Source organism: Nicotiana tomentosiformis, chromosome 3 (assembly GCF_000390325.3).
Source record: "Nicotiana tomentosiformis chromosome 3, ASM39032v3, whole genome shotgun sequence".
NCBI lineage: Eukaryota > Viridiplantae > Streptophyta > Magnoliopsida > Solanales > Solanaceae > Nicotiana > Nicotiana tomentosiformis.
In genome coordinates, this window is record NC_090814.1 from 67,122,635 (window position 1) to 67,143,827 (window position 21,193).

A 21,193-nucleotide genomic window follows, 5' to 3' on the forward strand; every position below is an offset into this window, starting at 1 on the left:
AAAAATCGCCCAAAACCGTGTTGAAAATGTCCAAAATTAGAGAAACTCTCGCACCCTTCAAATATATTCTTTCCTGGGCTTTTTCGCACCTACGACTCATTTAGCCGCATCTGCGGTCTCGCAGGTGCGTCCCAAAACTCCGATTATGTGGTTGCCCATAAGACTGCCTTTGCTTCTGCGGTGAGCCAAGCGCAGATGCGACTCCGCATCTGCGAATAAAATTCTACACCTGCGCTGCCCGGCTTCCTCACCATTTTCTCTTCTGCGATGCGTGTGCCGCTTCTGCAGTCGCGCTTCTGCGAGGCATAGTCCTCTTATGCGGTCCTCTCGCATCTGCGATGCCAAGCTCTCTTCTGCGTGCTCGCACTTGGGAGTGCAATTTCCGCATGTGCGATTGCATCAGTAAGCAGCATCAAGTTTCAATTGTTCTAAGTCCAAATTTGATGTGTTAACCATTCAAAACTTACCCGAGTCTCTCTGGACCTCAACCAAATGCACCAACAAATCCTAAAATATTATACAAACTTAGTCGAAGCCTCAGATCACATCAAACAACGCTACAAACATGAATTATATCCCAATTCAATCTTAATGAAACTAGGAAATTCTAACTTCTACATTCGATGCCGAAACCTATCAAATCAAGTCCGATTGACCTCAAATTTTGCATACAAGTCATAAATAATATAATGGACCTATTCAAATTTCCAGAATCATATTCTGACCCCGATATCAAAAAGTCAACTCCCCGGTCAAACTTCAACACTTAAATTTCTATTTTAGCCATTTCAATCCTAATTTAACTACGGACTTCCAAATAATTTTTCGGACACGCTCCTAAGTCCAAAATTATCATACAGAGCTATTGCAATTATCAAAATTCTATTTCGGAGTCATTTACACATAAGTCAATATTCGGTCAACCTTTTCAACTTAAGTCTTTAACTTAGGAACTAGGTGTCTCATTTCACTCTGAATTCAAAAACCAAACATCCTGGCAAGTTAATACTCCACGATATAGCATTGAGGAAACAAAAATTTAGGGGATCGGGATTAAATTATTCGTAACGACCGGCCGAGTCGTTACAGATACAGGAGAAGAGTCAAAGAACATTAGGTGTGGTTGACACAAATAGAGATCCATTGACTGTGCTTGCAGGAAAAGGACAGAGTTTTAAACCTAAGAAATTTGGACTAATTTGTGAACATTGTGGTTACAAGAGACATTTAAAGGAAAACTGTTACAAAATTATTGGCTATCTAGCTGATTTTAAAAGAAAAAAGAAACCTCAGCGAGGAGGAAACAGAACTTTTGCTAATGCTGGAAGAACTGAAGAAACAGGACGTACAAGCACTCAGCCACAAGGCCATTTCCTCACTGAAGAACAATTTTAGCAACTTATAGGACTTCTAAACAAACAAGGAGGTGAAGAATGCTCCACTAACATGGAAGGTATTATGACTTTACTATCCAATATTTCTTTAACTAGTTGGATAGTAGACTCAGGGGAAACCCATCATATTGCTCGTGATAAGAATATAATGAGTGATACAAAGCAAGTTGGAGGTCAAGGAGTTCAATTGCCAACTGGAAATAAAGCAGAGATATTGTATACTGGAAATGCTACTATTTTAGGAGACAAATGTATAAAGGATGTACTACATGTGCCAGATTTCAAGTTTAATTTGTTGTCAGTATCAAAACTCACTAGAGACCTCACTTGCATAGTGAAGTTCTTCCTTGATTTTTGTGTGTTGCAGGGACTTTATAATGGCAAGGTATTGGGGGTTGGTAGAGAGTCTGATGGTCTTTACATACTAAGGGAATATGCACAAGCAACAAGTATAACAGTAGGTGCAGTAATGAAAGAAGAGCAAACACAGTTATGGCACTACAGACTAGGACATGCATCCTGGAACTCTATACGACATATCTCATCTCTACAAGACAAGATATGTGCAGGGAAATCAAGAAATTTTAGCATCTGTCCTCTAGCTAAACAAAGTATATTGTAGTTTCCTAACAGTGTAAGCAAGTCTAAAGTAGCTTTTCAACTGGTTCATTTAGATATGTGGGGACCCTAAATATTACTTTGTGACTGTTGTTGATGATTTTACTCGATACACATGGGTATGCTTAATACAATCTAAGTGTGAAGTGTGTGTTGTATTGAAGAATTTCATTGCAATAACAAATACACTGTTTGATACTGGAATCAAGACCCTGAGATCAGATAATGGCACAGAATTCTTTAATGCCAAATGTAATGAATTACTAGCTGAGAATGGCATTATACACCAAAGTATTTGCCCATATACTCCTTAACAAAATGGTATAGTTGAGAGAAAACATAGGCATATTCTAGATGTTGCTAGAGCTCTAAAGTTTCAAAGTGGGATACCTCTGAAGTTCTGGGGTGAGTGTGTTAGGACTGTTGCATACTTAATTAATAGACTACCAACATCAGTGTTACAAGGCAAGACACCCTATGCAATGCTCTATGGGAAGCCAGCTAACTTGGGCCATTTAAGAGTGTTTGGATGTCAAAGCTTTGCTTGTAATCTTCCTAAAAGAGACAAGTTTGCCCCCAGAGCTAGGAAAGCAATATTCATTGGATATTCTGAGACACAAAAAGGATATAGGTTATGTGATCCTGATACTCATACAGTCTTAGTTAGCAGGGATGTCAAATTTCAGAAATATGTTTTCCCCTTTAAACAGACTTATAGTAGCCATGATAAAGAAACATTGTTTTCTCAGTCTGCGGAGAATACATTTGATCCCAATTTACCTCCTCTAACTGCTCCATAAAATACACTATCATCTATCCCACAAGATGAGGATGACAATTCTACACCTGCCTTAACAGAACTTGATGCCTTGACAGATCATGCATCAACATCAGACCTTCATAATCCTGAAGCTACTCTTGTTAATGAAAACCAGCAGTTCATTCCTTCCCAGGTGGAGGCATCACCTACTCAAAATGACATGTTGGTCACCCCACCTTCAACTTCTGACATATCTTTACATGTTGCAACCATTGAAACCACTATACCTCATAGACAAATCAAGCAGCCAATCTGGCTCAAGGATTATGTCACCACTAAACCACTAGGGAAACACATATATCCTATGTCAAACCATTTGTCATATAGTCAACTTTCAACTGCATATCAGACATATCTCCAAGCCTTTTCTGCCTTAGTATAACCTACATCATACAAAGAAGCAGCAGCAGACCAAGACTAGGTGCTTGCTATGGAACAGGAGATCCAAGCCTTGGAGGACAATCATACATGGGAGATTGTAGATCTTCCACCTGATAAACAAGCTATTTGGTCCAAATGGGTGTACAAAATCAAGTACAAGGCCATAAACAAGCTATTTGGTCCAAATGAATGTCAAATTTCAGGAATATGTTTTCCCCTTTAAACAGACTTATAGTAGCCATGATAAAGAAATATTGTTTTCTCAGTCTGCGGAGAATACATTTGATCCCAATTTACCTCCTCTAACTGCTCCACAAAATACACTATCATCTACCCCACAAGATGAGGATGACAATTCTACACCTGCCTTAACAGAACCTGATGCCTTGACAGATCATGCATCAACATCAGACCTTCATAATCCTGAAGCTACTCCTGTTAATGAAAACTAGCAGTTCATTCCTTCCCAGGTGGAGGCATCACCTACTCAAAATGACATGTTGGTCACCCCACCTTCAACTTCTGATATATCTTCACATGTTGCAACCATTGAAACCACTATACCTCACAGACAAATCAAGCAGCCAATCTGGCTCAAGGATTATGTCACCACTAAACCACTAGGGAAACACATCTATCCTATGTCAAACCATTTGTCATACAGTCAACTTTCAACTGCATATCAGACATATCTCCAAGCCTTTTCTGCCTTAGTATAACCTACATTATACAAAGAAGCAGCAGCAGACCAAGACTAGGTGCTTGCTATGGAACAGGAGATCCAAGCCTTGGAGGACAATCATACATGGGAGACTGTAGATCTTCCACCTGATAAACAAGCTATTTGTTCCAACTGAGTGTATAAAATCAAGTAGAAGGCCAATGGTGAGGTTGATAGATTTAAATCTAGATTGGTAGCTAAAGACTACACACAACAGGAAGGTTTGGACTATCAAACCTTTTCTCGTGTTGCTAAGATGGTGACTGTTAGAACTGTCATTGCTTTTGCAGCATCTAAAGGTTGTCCTTTATTTCAAATGGATATTAATAATGCATTCCTGCAAGAGGACTTATATGAGGAAGTCCACATATAGCTACCTCAGGGATTTCACAGTCATGGGGAGTTCAAGGTATGTCGACTGCTTAAATCCCTCTATGGCCTAAAGTAAGCCTCAAGGCAGTGAAATATCAAGCTAACACATGCACTATTGCAAGTTGGTTTCACTCAAAGCTCTTATGATCATTCATTATTCACCAAAAGGCATAAGGAAAATATTGTCATTATATTGGTATATGTGGATGATCTTCTAATATCAGGAAGTAGTAGTAGTTTGATCCAGGAGGCAAATGAGACTCTACACAGCAACTTTAAGATGAAAGAACTAGGGGAGCTTAGATATTTTATGGGAATTGAAGTGATGAGATCCAACAAGGGTATTTTACTCAATCAGAGAAAATATGACTTGCAACTAATCTCAGAAGTTGGGCTAAGTTCTTGTAAGCCAGTATCCACACCAATGGAACAAAACCACAAGCTTACCACAGTTGAGTATGATAAACATGTTGGCAATATTGATGATGCAGAATTGCAGGAAGCAAGTAGCTATCAAAAATTAATTGGCAAGCTGTTGTACTTAATAATTACAAGGCCAGACATATGCTTTGCAGTCCAAGTGTTGAACCAGTTCATGCAACATCCTAAAGAATCACATATGGAAGCAGCTTTAAGGGTTGTCAAATATATTAAAGAGAGTTTAAGATTGGGGATTCTATTGAAAGGTGGAACTGCTAATGAGCTCATAATATATTGTGACTCGGATTGGGTAGCCTGCCCAAATACCAGGAAGTCAGTAACAGGATATATGGTGAAATTGGGTAATTTTCTGCTATCTTGGAAATCTAAGAAGCAACAAATTGTTAGTAGAAGCTCTGCAGAAGCAGAATACAGAAGCATGACAGCAGTTATAGCAGAGCTCATGTGGATAAAGGGTATGTTGGAAGAACTGGGAAACAAAGTAAAGGAACTTATACATCTGCATTGTACAGCAAGGCATCATTACAAATTGCAGGAAGTCCAATTTTTCACGAAAGAACAAAGTACATAGAAATCGACTGTCGTTTTGTAAGGGAAAGAATCAAGAAAGGAGTAATCACAACCAACTACATTCCCACAAAGCAACAAATGGAAAACCTAATGACAAAAGGACTTGGAGCAGCCCAACACAAGTTACTCTTAGGCAAGCAAGGAGTGCTCGATGTAATCCACCCTCCAGCTTGAGGGGGAGTGTCGTGATAGAGAGTTCACTGTGGGGGGTCATCTTGTAAATAAAGAAAGTTAGAGGGGTTAGAAGAATTAGTTAGTTAGAGGCGGTTGACACTGCTCTATATAAGAACAGTGTACGCATGTATTAGACATACAAAAATGAAAATCTTCTCTCTTTCTTCTCTCTAGAATCTTCCTCCATTGTTGGTTCATTCTCTTGCATGTTTCAGTTACTAGGGCTATACACAGAATGTGTAAATTGACACATGCTGTTAACAATGATTCAGTCACCCCGAATTTTATCTCCATCGACGATCACATTTTCTACCAAAAAATATCAAAATAAGCCAAGAAAATTTTTGCAAATTCAACCTTTAGTTATTCCGAGTTTTCTTCTTACTCGACTGTTGCAACCTTTTCTTTCATAATGATGCTGAAAAGAGTGCTTTGAACTAAGCCGTGCATGTGGGAGGCAGAATTCTTTTGGTTAATAAATTCCAATCTTCTCTCCGTTAAAGCTATTTCGTATAATTTTTGTGCAATCCTCTTCAAATTCTCATTCTTTTTGGGTGCATAGGATTGAAGTAAAGCACCCTTTCACCAAACAAGTATGCATGCTTGCTTGCATTTTGTAAAGCCCGTAATTGCAGCAACTTCCCCGAAAATTATGTTCAATTCACGATTTGACTCACAAGAGCAGAAGGACTATCCACATCCACTATAGAGTTTTTGATCTTTACATCTACTAAGTTATCCTTAGCAAGAGATTCCTTCAGCTATATAGTGAACTTTCCAAATGACTACACCAACTCAATTTATATGTTGCCATAAATTTCAACACCAATTTCAGCTACATCGTGGAACATCATATTCGACAAGATGTTCCGTAACAAAGCCGTCTAATCGCCAAGGTCTTTCATCTAAAAGAACAAAGATTTCTTAAGGCGTTCCTTCATGACTCCACATATTCGAAGACTTCGTCATGTCCCGCTTCCATCCATGATGTTAACCTAAGAATATTTTTTATGGTCAAAGTAATTAAACAAAGATTTCTAGTTATTAACAACCGATTCATTTTTTTTTTCAAATATAAACCTTATGAAAAAGGAATAAATATTGAAAAAGAACAAATTAAGAGATAAAAAGAAATAGAAATCTTATTGATAATTGTAGCCCTTCTTTCGTATGAGCATATTATTTACCAGAAATAAAGAACAAAAATTGAACAATGTGATTGAGGGAATAATTGAATAGTTTTTCGATAGGGATATAAGATACGAAATAGGGGGTTTAAATAGTAATCTCATTCGTAATCATTCGCCTTGTCCAACTCCTACCTGTTACTGTCATTATGTGTTACGTCATTGATTTGTATGGAGTATGATGACAAATCCCGTATAAAACGGGATTGATTGATTTTTCCTTTATTTGCGCCTATTAATGATCATTTCTAACAGATTCAGAGCTATTCTCTTATGTTTAGTTCCAAGTATGGGTGGCAAGTGGGCCGGGCCCGGTCCTAAGTAGATTTCGCGGGCCCGGTCCTAAGTGGGTCGGTCCTAAGTGGGCCGGTCCTATGCGGTCCGGTCCTAAACGGTCTCGGGCTTCGCGGGCTTATTGCTGGAACCGGTTCGAGACCGGTACCACGAACTAATGATCCCGAATTAAGTGGGCCGGTCCCGGGCCTAAACGGGCCCAACAGAAACTTTGTATTTTAAATTTTTTTTTTTTTAATAGAAGTTAGAGAGAAAAAATATTAATAAAGATATATAAGCTATATTCGATTTATATACTATATTATATACATAGTATACATCTTAAAATATACTATATATACATCTTAAGATATACTATATATACATCTTAAGATATACTATATATATATATAGTATAGTATAGTAGATCTTAAGATATATATACAACTTAAGATATATAAGCTATATATATATATATATATATATATATATATATATATATATATATATATATAGTAAGATGTATATATAGTATATCTTAAGATGTATACTATCGAATATGACTTATAAACTATGTATATATATTATAGTATATTATAGTGTATATATACATTTTAAGATATATATATATATATAGTTATATACACACTATACTATATATACATAGTATATTCGATATATATATATATAATTCGATAGTATATATCTTAAGATATACTATATATACATCTTAAGATATATATATAAATACACACACTATACTATATATACATAGTATATAAGTCATATTCGATAGTATACATCTTAAGATATATATAATGTATATAGTAAGATGTATATATATTATAGTATAGTATAGTATATACTATATATACAACTTAAGATATATAAGCTATATTCGATATATTCGATATACATATATATATAAGCTGATATATATATTATATTATACTATAATATATATACATCTTACTATATATAAGCTATATTCGATTTATATACTATATATACATCTTAAGATATAGTATATATACATGCAGTGGCGGACCCAGGATTTTGTGCAAGCGGGTTCAATTTTAGAGGTATATAAATTTAGTCGTAAAATAATAATTGTCAAGTGGGTTCAAATAAAATATTTATGCAAAATATAAACAGCTTTAATCATAATTCATACATATACACAGTATTATTTTTTTGTTAAGCGGGTTCAGTTGAACCCGCTAGCCACCACTTGGGTCCGCCACTGTATACATGTATATCTACTATATATATATCTAGTATATCTAGTATACTATGTATATATAGTATATCTTAAGATATATATATAATAAAGTATAGTATATATAGTATATCTTAAGATGTATATATAGTAAAGTATAATATATATAGTATATCTTAAGATGTATATATAGTATAGTTTATATAGTATATCTTAAGATGTATATATAGTATATCGAATATAGTTTATATATCTTAAGTTGTATATATAGTATATATATACTATACTATAGTATATAAGCCGTATTCGATAGTATATATATAGGCTTATATATATATGTATATCGAATATAGCTTATATATCTTATGAGATGTATATATAGTATAGACTATAGTATAGTATAAATATAAGCTTATATATATATATACACTAACTATACTATACTATATATTCGATATACATATATATATATATATATAAGCTTATATATATATATACTATACTATACTATAATATATATATATATATATATACATCTTACTATATATAAGTTATATTTGATTTATATACTATATATACATCTTAAGATATACTATATATACATGTATATCTACTATATATATATCTAGTATATCTAGTATACTATGTATATATAGTATATCTTAAAATGTATATATAGTAAAGTATAGTATATATAGTATATCTTAAGATGTACATATATCTTAAGATGTATATATAGTATAGTATATATAGTACATCTTAAGATATATATATATATAGTATATCGAATATAGTTTATATATCTTAAGTTGTATATATAGTAGTATATATACTATACTATACTATATAAACCGTATTCGATAGTACATATATAGGCTTATATATATATGTATATAGTAACATGTATATATATTATAGTATAGTATAGTATAGTATATACTATATATACAACTTAAGATATATAAGCTATATTCTATATATATATATATATATATATATATATATATATATATATATATATATATATATATATATATATATATAAGCTTATATATATACTATACTATACTATAATATAAGGCGGGGAATATTCAAATTCTTTTTCAAAAGGTTTTGCAAAACCAGAACTTGAACTAGCAGCCAAATTAATAATTTTTTCACGAAATTTTTCATCAGTAACTTCTTTTAAAAGTTCTATTACATTATCAGAAGTAATAGTTTTCATGTTTAGATCTTGAAACTGTGATTGTAATTTATAAAATTCATCATCACAAGTACGTGTATCACATTTGCAAGTTGTACAAGTATTATCAATATTTTTATCACTATCAGATAAATCAAGCAAATCAATTTCAGCTTCGGATTCTGATTCAGAATAATAATCAGATTCCGATCCAGAAGTGTATAACAGACTATAAACCTTATCACGTAGGTCATCATCTAGTCCTAAGGTTTTCAGCTTTTGAAGCTTACAATTCGGAGCTATATGGCCAAATTTACCACACTTATAACACTTAATGTCGGCTAGATCTCTCTTAGACCTATTTTTGGTAAATCTAGTAGCTTTACGATGGGCTTTCTTAGCTTCTCGTTCTTCTTTGGATCTATATCTAGATTTCTTTCTCCTATAAGGACTATCTTGGTTGGGGTATCTATGATACTTATGTTTCTTCTTCTTATGAGTAGAAGTTTCGGGTAAACCGAACTGGGTGCAAAAGTCCCCTAACTGGTTTCTTTCCTTAAGCTTATCCATCTTAAGCTGTCTGGACAATCTTAATTCATTGCACAGGTTTAACCCTTCCTGTGTGCAAATTCCTATCAATTTACCGTAGGTATAATCAATGTATGGAATTTCACCATAACTACCTCTTAAAACCTTTCTAACTCTTTCGGCAAACAAAGAGGGAAGGCCATCTATGAACTTAGCTTTCCAATATTCAAGCTTATTTTCAGGTAGTTCCATCACTCTACTCATAAAGGTGTCTTTATACCACCTAAACTCACTTAAAGTCTTACATCTAAGGCTATTAAGGAGAGTACGAACAGTCTCATTTTGGTTGGTAAATCTACCATTGAAGTGTTCTAATATAGTAAGAATAAGGGTATAAACGACATCTTCTCTATTTGCCACTAGGGCCATGCCTAAGTTATCAATTCCATCTCCAGTAGCTTTGGCATTAATAACCATTGTTAAACAAAAATGCAACTCCAGCAAGAGATTCTTCTTTCGATGATTTAAAAATTGAAGTTGAAAACTTAAAACGAGAGATCAAATCTCTTAAACAAAATCAAATGATTTGTGATCATAGGATTACTCAGATTGAGAAAATCAATTCTCCAGCTGAGAAATCTAATGATAAAAATAAAGGTATTTTTGAAAATGATATTGAAGAAAAACCTATTAGTCTTAATCCTAAACATGATATATTTTTAGGAATGATGCAAATTATTACTGCTCATAAATGGTACATCAAATGTACTATTCTCATTGATAATAGTTTCTCAATTACAAACATTGCCATGATTGATAGTGGAGCAGATGTTAGCTGCATTCAAGAAGGTTTAGTACCTACGAAATATTTTCAAAAAACTACTCATATGGTTAGATCTGCATCCGGACATGCTTTAGATATAAAGTATAAACTTCCTAATACGGGTATTTGTCAGAATAAAGTCTGTATTCCTCACTTCTTTTTCTTGGTAAAAAACCAGTTATACCCTCCAATTATACTTGGAACACCGTTTATTAACGCCGTTTATCCTTTTACTAGCATAGACTCGAAAGGTTTTACTGCTACTTATAAGGATAAAGAGATAAGTTATACTTTTGTTACAGATCCAGTAACTAGAGATATTAATGCTTTAATTGATATGAAGCAAAAACATGTTGATTCTTTACAATTAGAAATGTTTAGTATGAATATATTTGATACTCTGAATTCTACTAAAGTACAGGAAAAAATCAAATTGATTTCCGAGCAGATTGCTATTGATATTTGTGCCGAGCATCCTAGTGCTTTTTGGAATCGAAAAAAGCATATTGTTACTCTTCCATATGAAGATAATTTCACTGAGGATGATATTCCTACTAAATCTCGACCTTGTCAGATGAATGCAGAATTGGTAGAATTTTGCAAAAAAGAGATTGATAGTCTGCTATCAAAGGGTTTGATAAAACCCTCAAAATCTCCTTGGTCTTGTACAGCTTTTTATGTTAATAACGCAGCTGAAAAGGAACGTGGTGTTCCTAGATTAGTCATTAATTATAAGCCCTTGAATAAATATTTGAAATGGGTTAGGTATCCTATTCCTAATAAAAGAGATTTATTGTCTAGATTATATGACGCCAATATATTTTCAAATTTTGATTTAAAATCTGGTTATTGGCAGATTCAAATATTTAAAGAGCATACTTATAGAACTGCTTTTAATGTTCCATTTGGGCAATATGAATGGAATGTTATGCCTTTTGGTTTAAAAAATGCCCCTTCAGAATTCCAAAAAATTATGAATGATATTTTCAACCCTTATCTAGACTTCGTCATTGTATATATCGATGACATTTTGGTATTTTCCAAAACACTTGAAATGCATATTAAGCATTTAGATATTTTCAAAAGAATTGTTATACAAAATGGTTTGGTAATCTCAAAACAAAAAATGAGCTTATTTCAAACTAACATTCGATTCCTAGGACATTATATTTGTCAGGGAAAGATTACTCCTATTCAACGATCGATTGATTTTGCCTCAAAATTTCCCGATGTTATTACTGATAGAACTCAGTTACAAAGATTTTTGGGAAGTTTAAATTATATTTCACCTTTTTATAAAGATCTGTCACGTGATTTAGCCCCCTTATATGATAGGTTAAAAAAGAATTATAAAAACCCTTGGACTGATAGTCACACTACTTTGGTAAAAAATATTAAACAACGTGTTAAATCTTTACCTTGCTTAACCCTTGCTAATCCTACATGGCAAAAAATTATAGAGACTGATGCGTCTAATATTGGTTATGGAGGGATATTAAAACAGATAAATCCCAATGATAAACATGAATATCTGATTAGATTTTACTCTGGTAAATGGTCTGAAGCCCAGAGAAAATACGCTACTGTGGCACATGAAATGTTAACCATAGTAAAATGTGTTTTAAAATTTCAGGACGACTTATACAATCAAAAGTTTTTGATAAAAACTGACGCACAATCTGTTAAATATATGTTTAATAAAGATTTTAAACATGATGCCTCAAAAATGATATTTGCAAGATGGCAAGCTCAATTAGCCCCTTTTGATTTTGAAATACAATATAAAAAGGGAATTGATAATTCTCTGCCAGATTTCTTATCTCGTGAATATTTACAGGATGGAACCCCCTGGGGTAGGGGAAGAGGTAGAGGTTGGGGAAGATCATCCCCACAGTCCAAAGGAAGGTCATCACCTTCGGGATCGTCATACGGATCCTCATCAAACTCCCCAGTTATACAAATGGGAAGAAGGAGTTTAGTCAATGAGAGGATATCTCTCAGAGAAGAATCATCGATTGGACCATCCGTCCATCTGGAAGATATTCCAGAAGATAGTCCGTTATACGCACATTTGCAGGCATATTTGACTGCTCAAAAACAGAAAGATACTTCTGTTAAGCAAAGTAATACTTTTGCTTCCATTACTAAAGATGACAATGATGATATCAAGTCATACGAGAAAGTGCCAAAAAGAGAAATGATATTTCTCTTAGAAAACTCTGACATTCAGAGAAAAGAAGAACCATGGAAGATATTCCAAAGGTATTTGATAAATGGGTTATATTATCCGGGTGAGTCATACAAAACCCGTTCCTACTATGAAACGATACTGACCAGTACTGGAAGTGCAGATTTTCAGCACTTTTCTGGGTATAGCACAGACGAGAACGTTTATAACTTCTCGAAGATTATAATTAAACAGATTATATCTGTTGAAGACTGGGGTATATCCACAATGAAGGAAAGGCAGATAAGCCTTAACAAAAATAAAATGAATTTTACTTATTGGGATTATATCCAAGCTTTTGATAAAGTATTATACTACAATAATGATAGACACAAACATACTTGGTTTATAAAAGTATGTGCAAAGATATTTGCAACAACTGTTCCTAATTGGTTTCTAAACTGGTGGTCATACCACGGTCCAACAATAAAGATTTTACCAGATCCATTTCTCATGTTATACAAAGAATGGATAAAAATTTCTCCTTTTATTAACGATTTATATCACGCAGATCATATCTGCTACCCAGAAAAAATTAACCAAATATATTTCTTTCTGGAATTTTCTATCCCTTGGATACACAAATGGAATCCGGAAGTCGGATTCACTGAAGAACAAGTCCCCTGCTTATATAGGACTTTTTACAACAATTTTTGGGACAAGTTAATGAAGAAGGATCCCAAAACAAAGACCTTATATGGTCAAGAGCTCTTGGATTCAATCGAGATGAAGATCCAAGAATATTCCAGTAAACCTCAGAAAGAGGTAATTGATGACAGTTCAGTGAGGCATATTGCCAGAAGGATCTCCTTTCAAGAAGGAGATAAAACAGAGATGATTAACAGTTACTTGGAAGAGGTTAAAAGAAATTTACTGTCTTCCATTAATCAATATGAAAAGTCAGATACGTCAATGCAAAGTGAAACAAGCAACGATGATATTGCTGAAGATTCTCAGCCCATTGAAGCAGAAAGGATATTAACTGAAGAAGACTTACATGATGCAGAAGAACTCATCCGCAAATTGAAAAAAGCGGAAAAGAAACCAGCACAGTGAAACAGCTGGACCCCACTCAAACAGTGAAGCCGCCGGACCTACAGCATAGTGAAGCCGCCGGACCCACTCGAACAGTAGATACACTGTTCATCAACAGTAAATACACTGTTTCAACAGTAGAAACACTGTTACAGGGACCCACGGGGACCCACTTTTACTGTTCATAGATTCCTTTTCTTTTTCTATTTATAGAAGTCATTCGTTCATTTTTAAGAGGCAGACGTTAAGACTCCCTCTCTCTAGAACTCTCTAGAACTCTCTTTAAGTGTAAGTAAAGAGTTAGTTTGAAGTTTGTAGATTGTAATAGAAGAACAAGTAAATAAAAGTTTTCAGTTCTTCATCTTCAGGGCCTTGCTTCTTGGCCACAAGGTACATACTTCTGTCTTTCTTAGTTTAGTTTTTATTCTAGTCTCTCCTCTCTGGCCGTGACGATGTCCGGCTAAGAGACTTCATATCTATGTTGAGTATCTAACTTCTCTCCTATATACACCATGAAAGCGACGATATCTATTAAAATATAAATGAGTTTTATATATAGAGTTTTGACTTGGTGTCAAGATGGTTGGTACAGTCTGATATAACACTGCTCTTATTGGCTTTGCCTTAGTGGCTTCGTCTAGCCAGCCGTGAACCTCAGCCCGATAAAGGAGTTAAAAGGGCATCTTCTTTCACGGTTAGAACTGCTAGACACATGGGCTCAATAAAAGTATGTATTATATTATGACAGACCCTTTGCTTGAGTAAAGGTTTTTAACCTTCCATACAGTCATTAAACTATATATAAAATTCAAGTATATTTCAATTCTTAACCTTAATGATTGTGCGGATTACCGCCAGTCTTTAAATATAAGGGTACTGAATTAGCTAGATTAAGAATTCTCAAATATGTTAAAATAGAAATCTTTAACTGGTGAAAACCTTCCAGGCATATAAAAGCCAGATGTGAGGTGTGAAACAAGTCCAGTTCCCGGTCAAACGGTGATTTCTGTTTTAGTTTAATTGAGAAGGCATGGCGGATTACCGCTCGCCACTTGATCCTGTTAAAATGGTATCAGAGCCTAGGTACTTTCATGGTATATATAAGATAGATATGAAATATTCGACATAGATATGTTTCTGAAATATGAATTTAGGAGAAACTAGTATGAAAAATACTAGATTGGAAGAGGTAGATATACCTCAAAACCTTGATTTGTTAAACAAATGGACTATTCCTAAAGTCCCTATTAGAACAATCTATGATTATGGATGGTTTGATAAACTCTCTTCTAAACAACTTGTTAAAACAACTGAGCAATCTTTAGCTTTAAATTCGTCTGAACAGACTATTCGTTTGTTAAACAAGCATGATGTAGATGTTTATAAACACCAGTATAATTATTTGCATATTGGTATGGTTCAAATTGCTTTTAAGCCTTTAACCCTTAAAGGGTTACCAGAGACATTTTTGGCTGCTCTCAGAGATGCCAGAAATTTGAATTTTAGACAGTCTCTGATGGGTTCTATTGAATCTACTGTCGCCTATGGCCCAGTATATTTTAATACTCAACCCAATTTGCAATTATCTTTATCTGATGTTAATATACTTGATGCATTAACATTAAATGTGAAAACGCATGGTTATAATTATGCGCCTGGTTCTGAACTGATATGTTTATCATATAGAATATATTTTAAATTACTATCTACGTTAAACCCCAGATGTAAATTATATGATACATCTGATCAGACTATTCTAGTGGAAACGAATTTTGCAAAGTCTAAGGTCACCACGAGAAGACCTATTAAGTGGGAAGAAATTAATTTTCCAACCACATGGACTTTGGATTCGGTTATATCCCCCAGTCAGATAACTGATACTGTTAGTAATACTGAGTATTCTCATATTACTCAAAATCCGGATGGTAGGATTTGCATTCAGTTTGACGATAATAGTTCCACTTATAGTAGACAGTCATTTTCTAATAATAGACTGTTGCCTACTATTAGTTCTAGTTATAACAGACATTCCTTTACTAGTCGTAGACTGTTGCCTGATATTCAACACATTTCTCCTGTTGAACCAGTCTATGGACCAGCTAGAAATCGTGCTGCATCTCTACACACAATTTCTACCAAAGTAGGTGATAAACCTGTTGAAAGGGTTAAGATTAACCCCAAAACAAATATTGTTCAGGATAATGATAATATTTCTGATAAGGATATTCCTTCTGCATCCGAGATGGATTTTGACCCCAATGATACTTAATGATTCCACACCAAATTGATTTTAGTCCAGGGTCACAAGCTAGAGGTTATATTCAAAAAGAATTTTTTACTAATAAATGGAACCAGTTTAAAACTTGGTTTTTTGATACTTATAGTAAAGAGGATTTAAATAATATTTCCCAAGAGTTTTATGAAACTTGTGCTTTACATAATCAAATTATGTATTTTGTTCCTTGGTTTATAACCACATATTTATCACTTTTTATAAAAGTTTTGGAAAGATCTTATAAAGACGGGAGTGGCAATATTACTAAAGCCATTTACCCTCCTCAATCATCTTTTGTTTTACCTAATAATACAGGTATTACTTTTACTGCATTTCAAAAATTTATTGATGAAGATGTTGCTGCAGTCAGCATCGCAGAAATTAATAAATTAATTTCTCAAAATAATTATTTGAGTTTATATGTTAAAGTTTTGGGTGAAAACGTTAGTTTTCTTAATAAAAAACTTGATGATTTAACAGTCTTGATTAAGGAGATGAATACGAAAAAGACTTTGACTGATATTGCCTCTTCTTCAGGAAGCAAATCAGAACCTCAGATTGTTGTTACTCATATTCAAAGACCTCCTGATATTCAGGATTTTAAATTTAAATCTTTTGGAGACTTAGAAGAACTTCTTGATAAAAAGTTATCCGGTTTGAATATCAAACCCATTGATTTATCAAATGATTTTGCTGATAAATTAGATTCTACTTTTGACTATAAAAAGGATGTTTTGTCAGAGTTTAATAAACTCAGAAGTTACCCCAAAAAGAATAGTAAGTTTATATATACACACACTATACTATATATACATAGTATATAAGTCATATTCGATAGTATACATCTTAAGATATATATAATATATATAGTAAGATGTATACTATATATACATGTATATCTACTATATATATATATATATATATATATATATATATATAGTATATGTATATATAGTATAGTATATATAGTATATCTTAAGATGTATATATAGTATATATAGTATATCTTAAGATGTATATATAGTATATCGAATATAGTTTATATATCTTAAGTTGTATATATAGTATATATATACTATACTATAGTATATAAGCCATATTCGATAGTATATATATAGGCTTATATATATATATATGTATATCGAATATAGCTTATATATCTTATGAGATGTATATATAGTATAAACTATAGTATAGTATAAATATAGGCTTATAGATATATATATGTATATCGAATATAGCTTATATATCTTAAGTTGTATATATAGTATATTATATATATATACTATACTATACTATATTATACTATATATATATATAGCTTAAGATATATAAAAAGATAAAAATATTGTAAAGAGATATTCAAATCAATGCGTTATTTGACAGCCCAACGGCTATTTTTTTTGTAAAAAAAAAAATTAAAAAAAATTAAAAAAAAATAGCCGTTGGGCCCGCTAAGGGGACCGGTCCGGTCCGGTCCCGGGCCTGACGGGCCCAATCATAGGACCGGCCCACAAGACCGGACCAGGCAACCGGACCGGTCCCGGGCCTGACGGGCCCAATCATAGGACCGGCCCACAAGACCGGACCAGGCCCGCTAAAACCGGACCAAACGGTCCTGGCCCGTTTAGCCGTTTGGCCCGCGGTCCCGGGCCTGGACCGGCCTACTTGTCAGCCTTAGTTCCGAGACTAATAGGCACGATACGAATTTGTTCAATTCCGGAGTTGATTCACGTATCATCTTTACACGTATCACTCTTTACTTTGCTGACACATGTCGCCATTTAATGGTCATATGTGGCGAGTCTATTTTTCACCCATACACATGACATGTAGCTGCACATAAAAAAGAAGGTACTTGCAGCAGTTTTCTTTACATATAAGGACGGTTTCAAACTGCCATAATATGTATTTGGGTGATTTAACGCCGGTTTTAGAAACCGTCATAATTTCGTCCAAATGCGATTTTCATAAACTGTCATAAATGTAAATGACATATAACGACGATTTGTTTTGGAGTTATGGCGGTTCGTAACAGTCGTAATTGTAGTCTAGGTACCACTTCTAACTTGTTTATGGGAGCTGTAAACCACCATAATTGATAAATTTAATTTATTATAAGGCCGAATACATATAAGGCTCCTTAAATTTGTCCAATATTTTCTCTAAGCTACTTCAAGTAAGGCTTGTATTTATTAGCTACTCCGGTTACACATAATATGTGTCTATCAAACACCAAAAACTGGTCAGCAAAAATTATATAGTGCGTGTATTACACACGTTGACATGGCAGAAATTAACAAATGAAAAAAAGACAAATGTATTATGTGTTAAGTTAATAAGAAAAACATTTCCTACCAAAAAAACTAGAAAATTTTTGGTTAAAAAACGAAAGCCCCTCCCCAACGTCGTCGGCAAGCCTCTTCCCCCATTTAGGTTCATCTTACCTCCGCCACCCTACCCACCCCCACCCCTTTCTTCACCGTCATCTTCTTCCTATTCCCTTTCTTATTCTCTGTTAGAGAATCCCCCTCCCATCTTCTTCCCCTCCATTTTCCCTTTTTTTTTTGGTTCTATTTCAAAACTCACCTCCACAATAATGATAGCAGCGTGGGCCGCATGGCAGAGGAGTGGTGGTATGTGATTTTTTCTATTTCGAAACTAACCTACATTAGAAGTAGCAGTCATAGTTATGGCTCTAAGTCTGAAGATGAAGGAGAAATGTAACTCACAAGAAAACACACTTTAGAGGTTTTTTTATCTTTAATTTCATAAGAACAAATCTTATTATCTTCCTTCAATGAAAGACATTTTTTTGGAAAGACTTGATGAATCTTTCTTAATTTCGATTGATTTAAATTTCAAAATTGTGATTTGGTTTGTTTTTATTAGCATTTTTATCTTATTTTTTCCGTAAATTTGTTTACAAATGCTGGCAATCTTAATTTAGAAGCACTATATAATCGAAGATGACAGAAGATTAAAAAAATGATGGCAGGATTTTGTTGGGGGCGATGGTGGCGGAGCACTGTAAGAGGGTGTTGATGGTGGTTTTAATAAAAATGGATTTTTTACTTTAAAAAAGAAAAAGAAAAATTAGAAATTTGACCTTCTCACGCGCTTAAGAGAAGTGGTAAACACATTTTTTGCCACGTCAATTGTTTGTATTTGATAGACACATACTGTGTGTGATTGGAGTAGCTAATAGGCACATGTCTCACTTGACGTAGTTAAGTAAAAATAGTGGACAAGTTTAAGGAACTGTATATGTATTCAGCCTTATTATAATAATTTATAATATTTAATTCAATTTTACATTTTTCTTCATTCTACTCTTACATATACCTAGTCCAATGCTCAAAACTTATTTTCTTTTATAGTAGTTGCCACACGTATAAAAGATTGATTAACTAAATAAAATATTCATCAGAGTAATCGAAACTTGAGGGGAGTTTTGGTTGAGCTGAATTTGCTTGTGAGAAAATAAAAAACAAGCTTCGCACACAAGTCTATTTCCATAAGAAATAGAAAAGAATATTAAATAGTTTCTTATTTTCCTCCTTTTTCTTTTTCCTTTCCCATCTCTTTTCTTGCTTGATTTTTAATTAGGAGTGAAGTTTTTGTCTCTACAGAAAATAATTGAGTAGTGCGTAGCTTATAGTAAAACCTTGTCGGGTAAATAAAAGAAAAAAAATCAATAGAACAACATGAATGTTTTTAGTTCAATTCTGTCTTTGAACACGAAAATTTGGCATTGTTTGTTCTTATTTAATTCGTTTTTTGTCGCACCCGAACCATGGCATGGGCGTAATACGACACTCGGTGCCTGACTGCATGTGACCGAACGAATTAACTGGCTGGCTGAATCAACATGTGATATTATAACATACTGAATACGGAAGATAAACTAGCACATGCTAATATACTAAAAGTCTGAATAATCTATATTTTATTAAAAGCACGAATACCCTTAGCGAAATGCCGTTCGCCTTTTTTATCGTTTAGAAATAGAGGTTACACTGGATAATATAGTCATTTAATTATTCCCCTAATATTTAGCATTTTTAAGTCAACTAAAATTTGATTATTAAAATTTTCCTTATTTAAAACTACTACATAGGAAATCCTAATATTTAGGACATCAAAATAAATCAAATTGAACAAATTATTTATAGAAACCAATTAGAAACGTACATAGTATCAGATTTCATTAAACATTTTATGGTTCCATGCATATTTTTCTCCCAAATTAAGGTATAGTCTATATAATTATTTTCTAGAAAAATATACTTATGTCATTAAAGTGTAATCTATATTTTGACTACTTATAATCTTTAACCCATTTCTGACCATATAAAATTATGAATACCACGAAAAACTTAAAAGCCAAATTTTGAAATAATGCAGTCGAAATATATGAAAAAGTAATAAAAAACATAAATATATAGCTCTCTATAGTCTGGAAACAACATAAACATAATCATTGGAAACAATTACTGCAATATTAAAATATGTAGAATTTTAAATCAGTTAAAATTTTGATTATTAAATTTTTTTTATTTGAATTATGTAGAAAAATCTAATAATTAAAAGTTTAAATCAATAAAGATTTTACCTTAAATAATTTTTTCCTTATTTGGACTATGCAACATAACTATAACACATTCCATGTTAATCTTAATATTTAGAACTTCAAAACCACTTAAATTTTATTTATTGAATTTTTGTATAATATTTAAAAATTACGCTCAGTAATTATTTCAATTTGAAGAATCATAAAGAAAAATGTATTCTAAATGAGTAAAATTTACTCAATAATGGCAGAATATCATACACTCAATAATTATTTTTCTATTAATATTTGCAGACTTGAAGCAATAAGGATGAAATAATAAAAGATAAGAATATATTCTAAATGAGCTGTCATTAATTAATTTTCTTTTTTCCATAAA

The 21,193-nt window shown here is 33.1% G+C and overlaps 1 protein-coding gene across 1 annotated transcript; it reads left to right on the forward strand.

Moving 5' to 3' along the window:
- Positions 1-4,263: 4,263 nt before the first annotated feature.
- On the forward strand, positions 4,264-5,318 carry LOC138907947 (uncharacterized mitochondrial protein AtMg00810-like). The gene is made up of 2 exons (XM_070198574.1): positions 4,264-4,343; positions 4,475-5,318. Exons 1-2 carry the CDS (start codon positions 4,264-4,266, stop codon positions 5,316-5,318), a joined length of 924 nt encoding a protein of 307 aa, XP_070054675.1.
- Positions 5,319-21,193: the final 15,875 nt, after the last annotated feature.

Excerpts from the sequence above, each read along its gene's own strand:
- LOC138907947 (XM_070198574.1), top strand. The coding sequence starts at position 4,264 with ATGCATTCCTGCAAGAGGACTTATATGAGGAAGTCCACATATAGCTAC. Across the intron at positions 4,344-4,474 it reads ACAGTCATGGGGAGTTCAAG|GCATAAGGAAAATATTGTCA; the intron begins GTATGTCGACTG and ends ATTCACCAAAAG.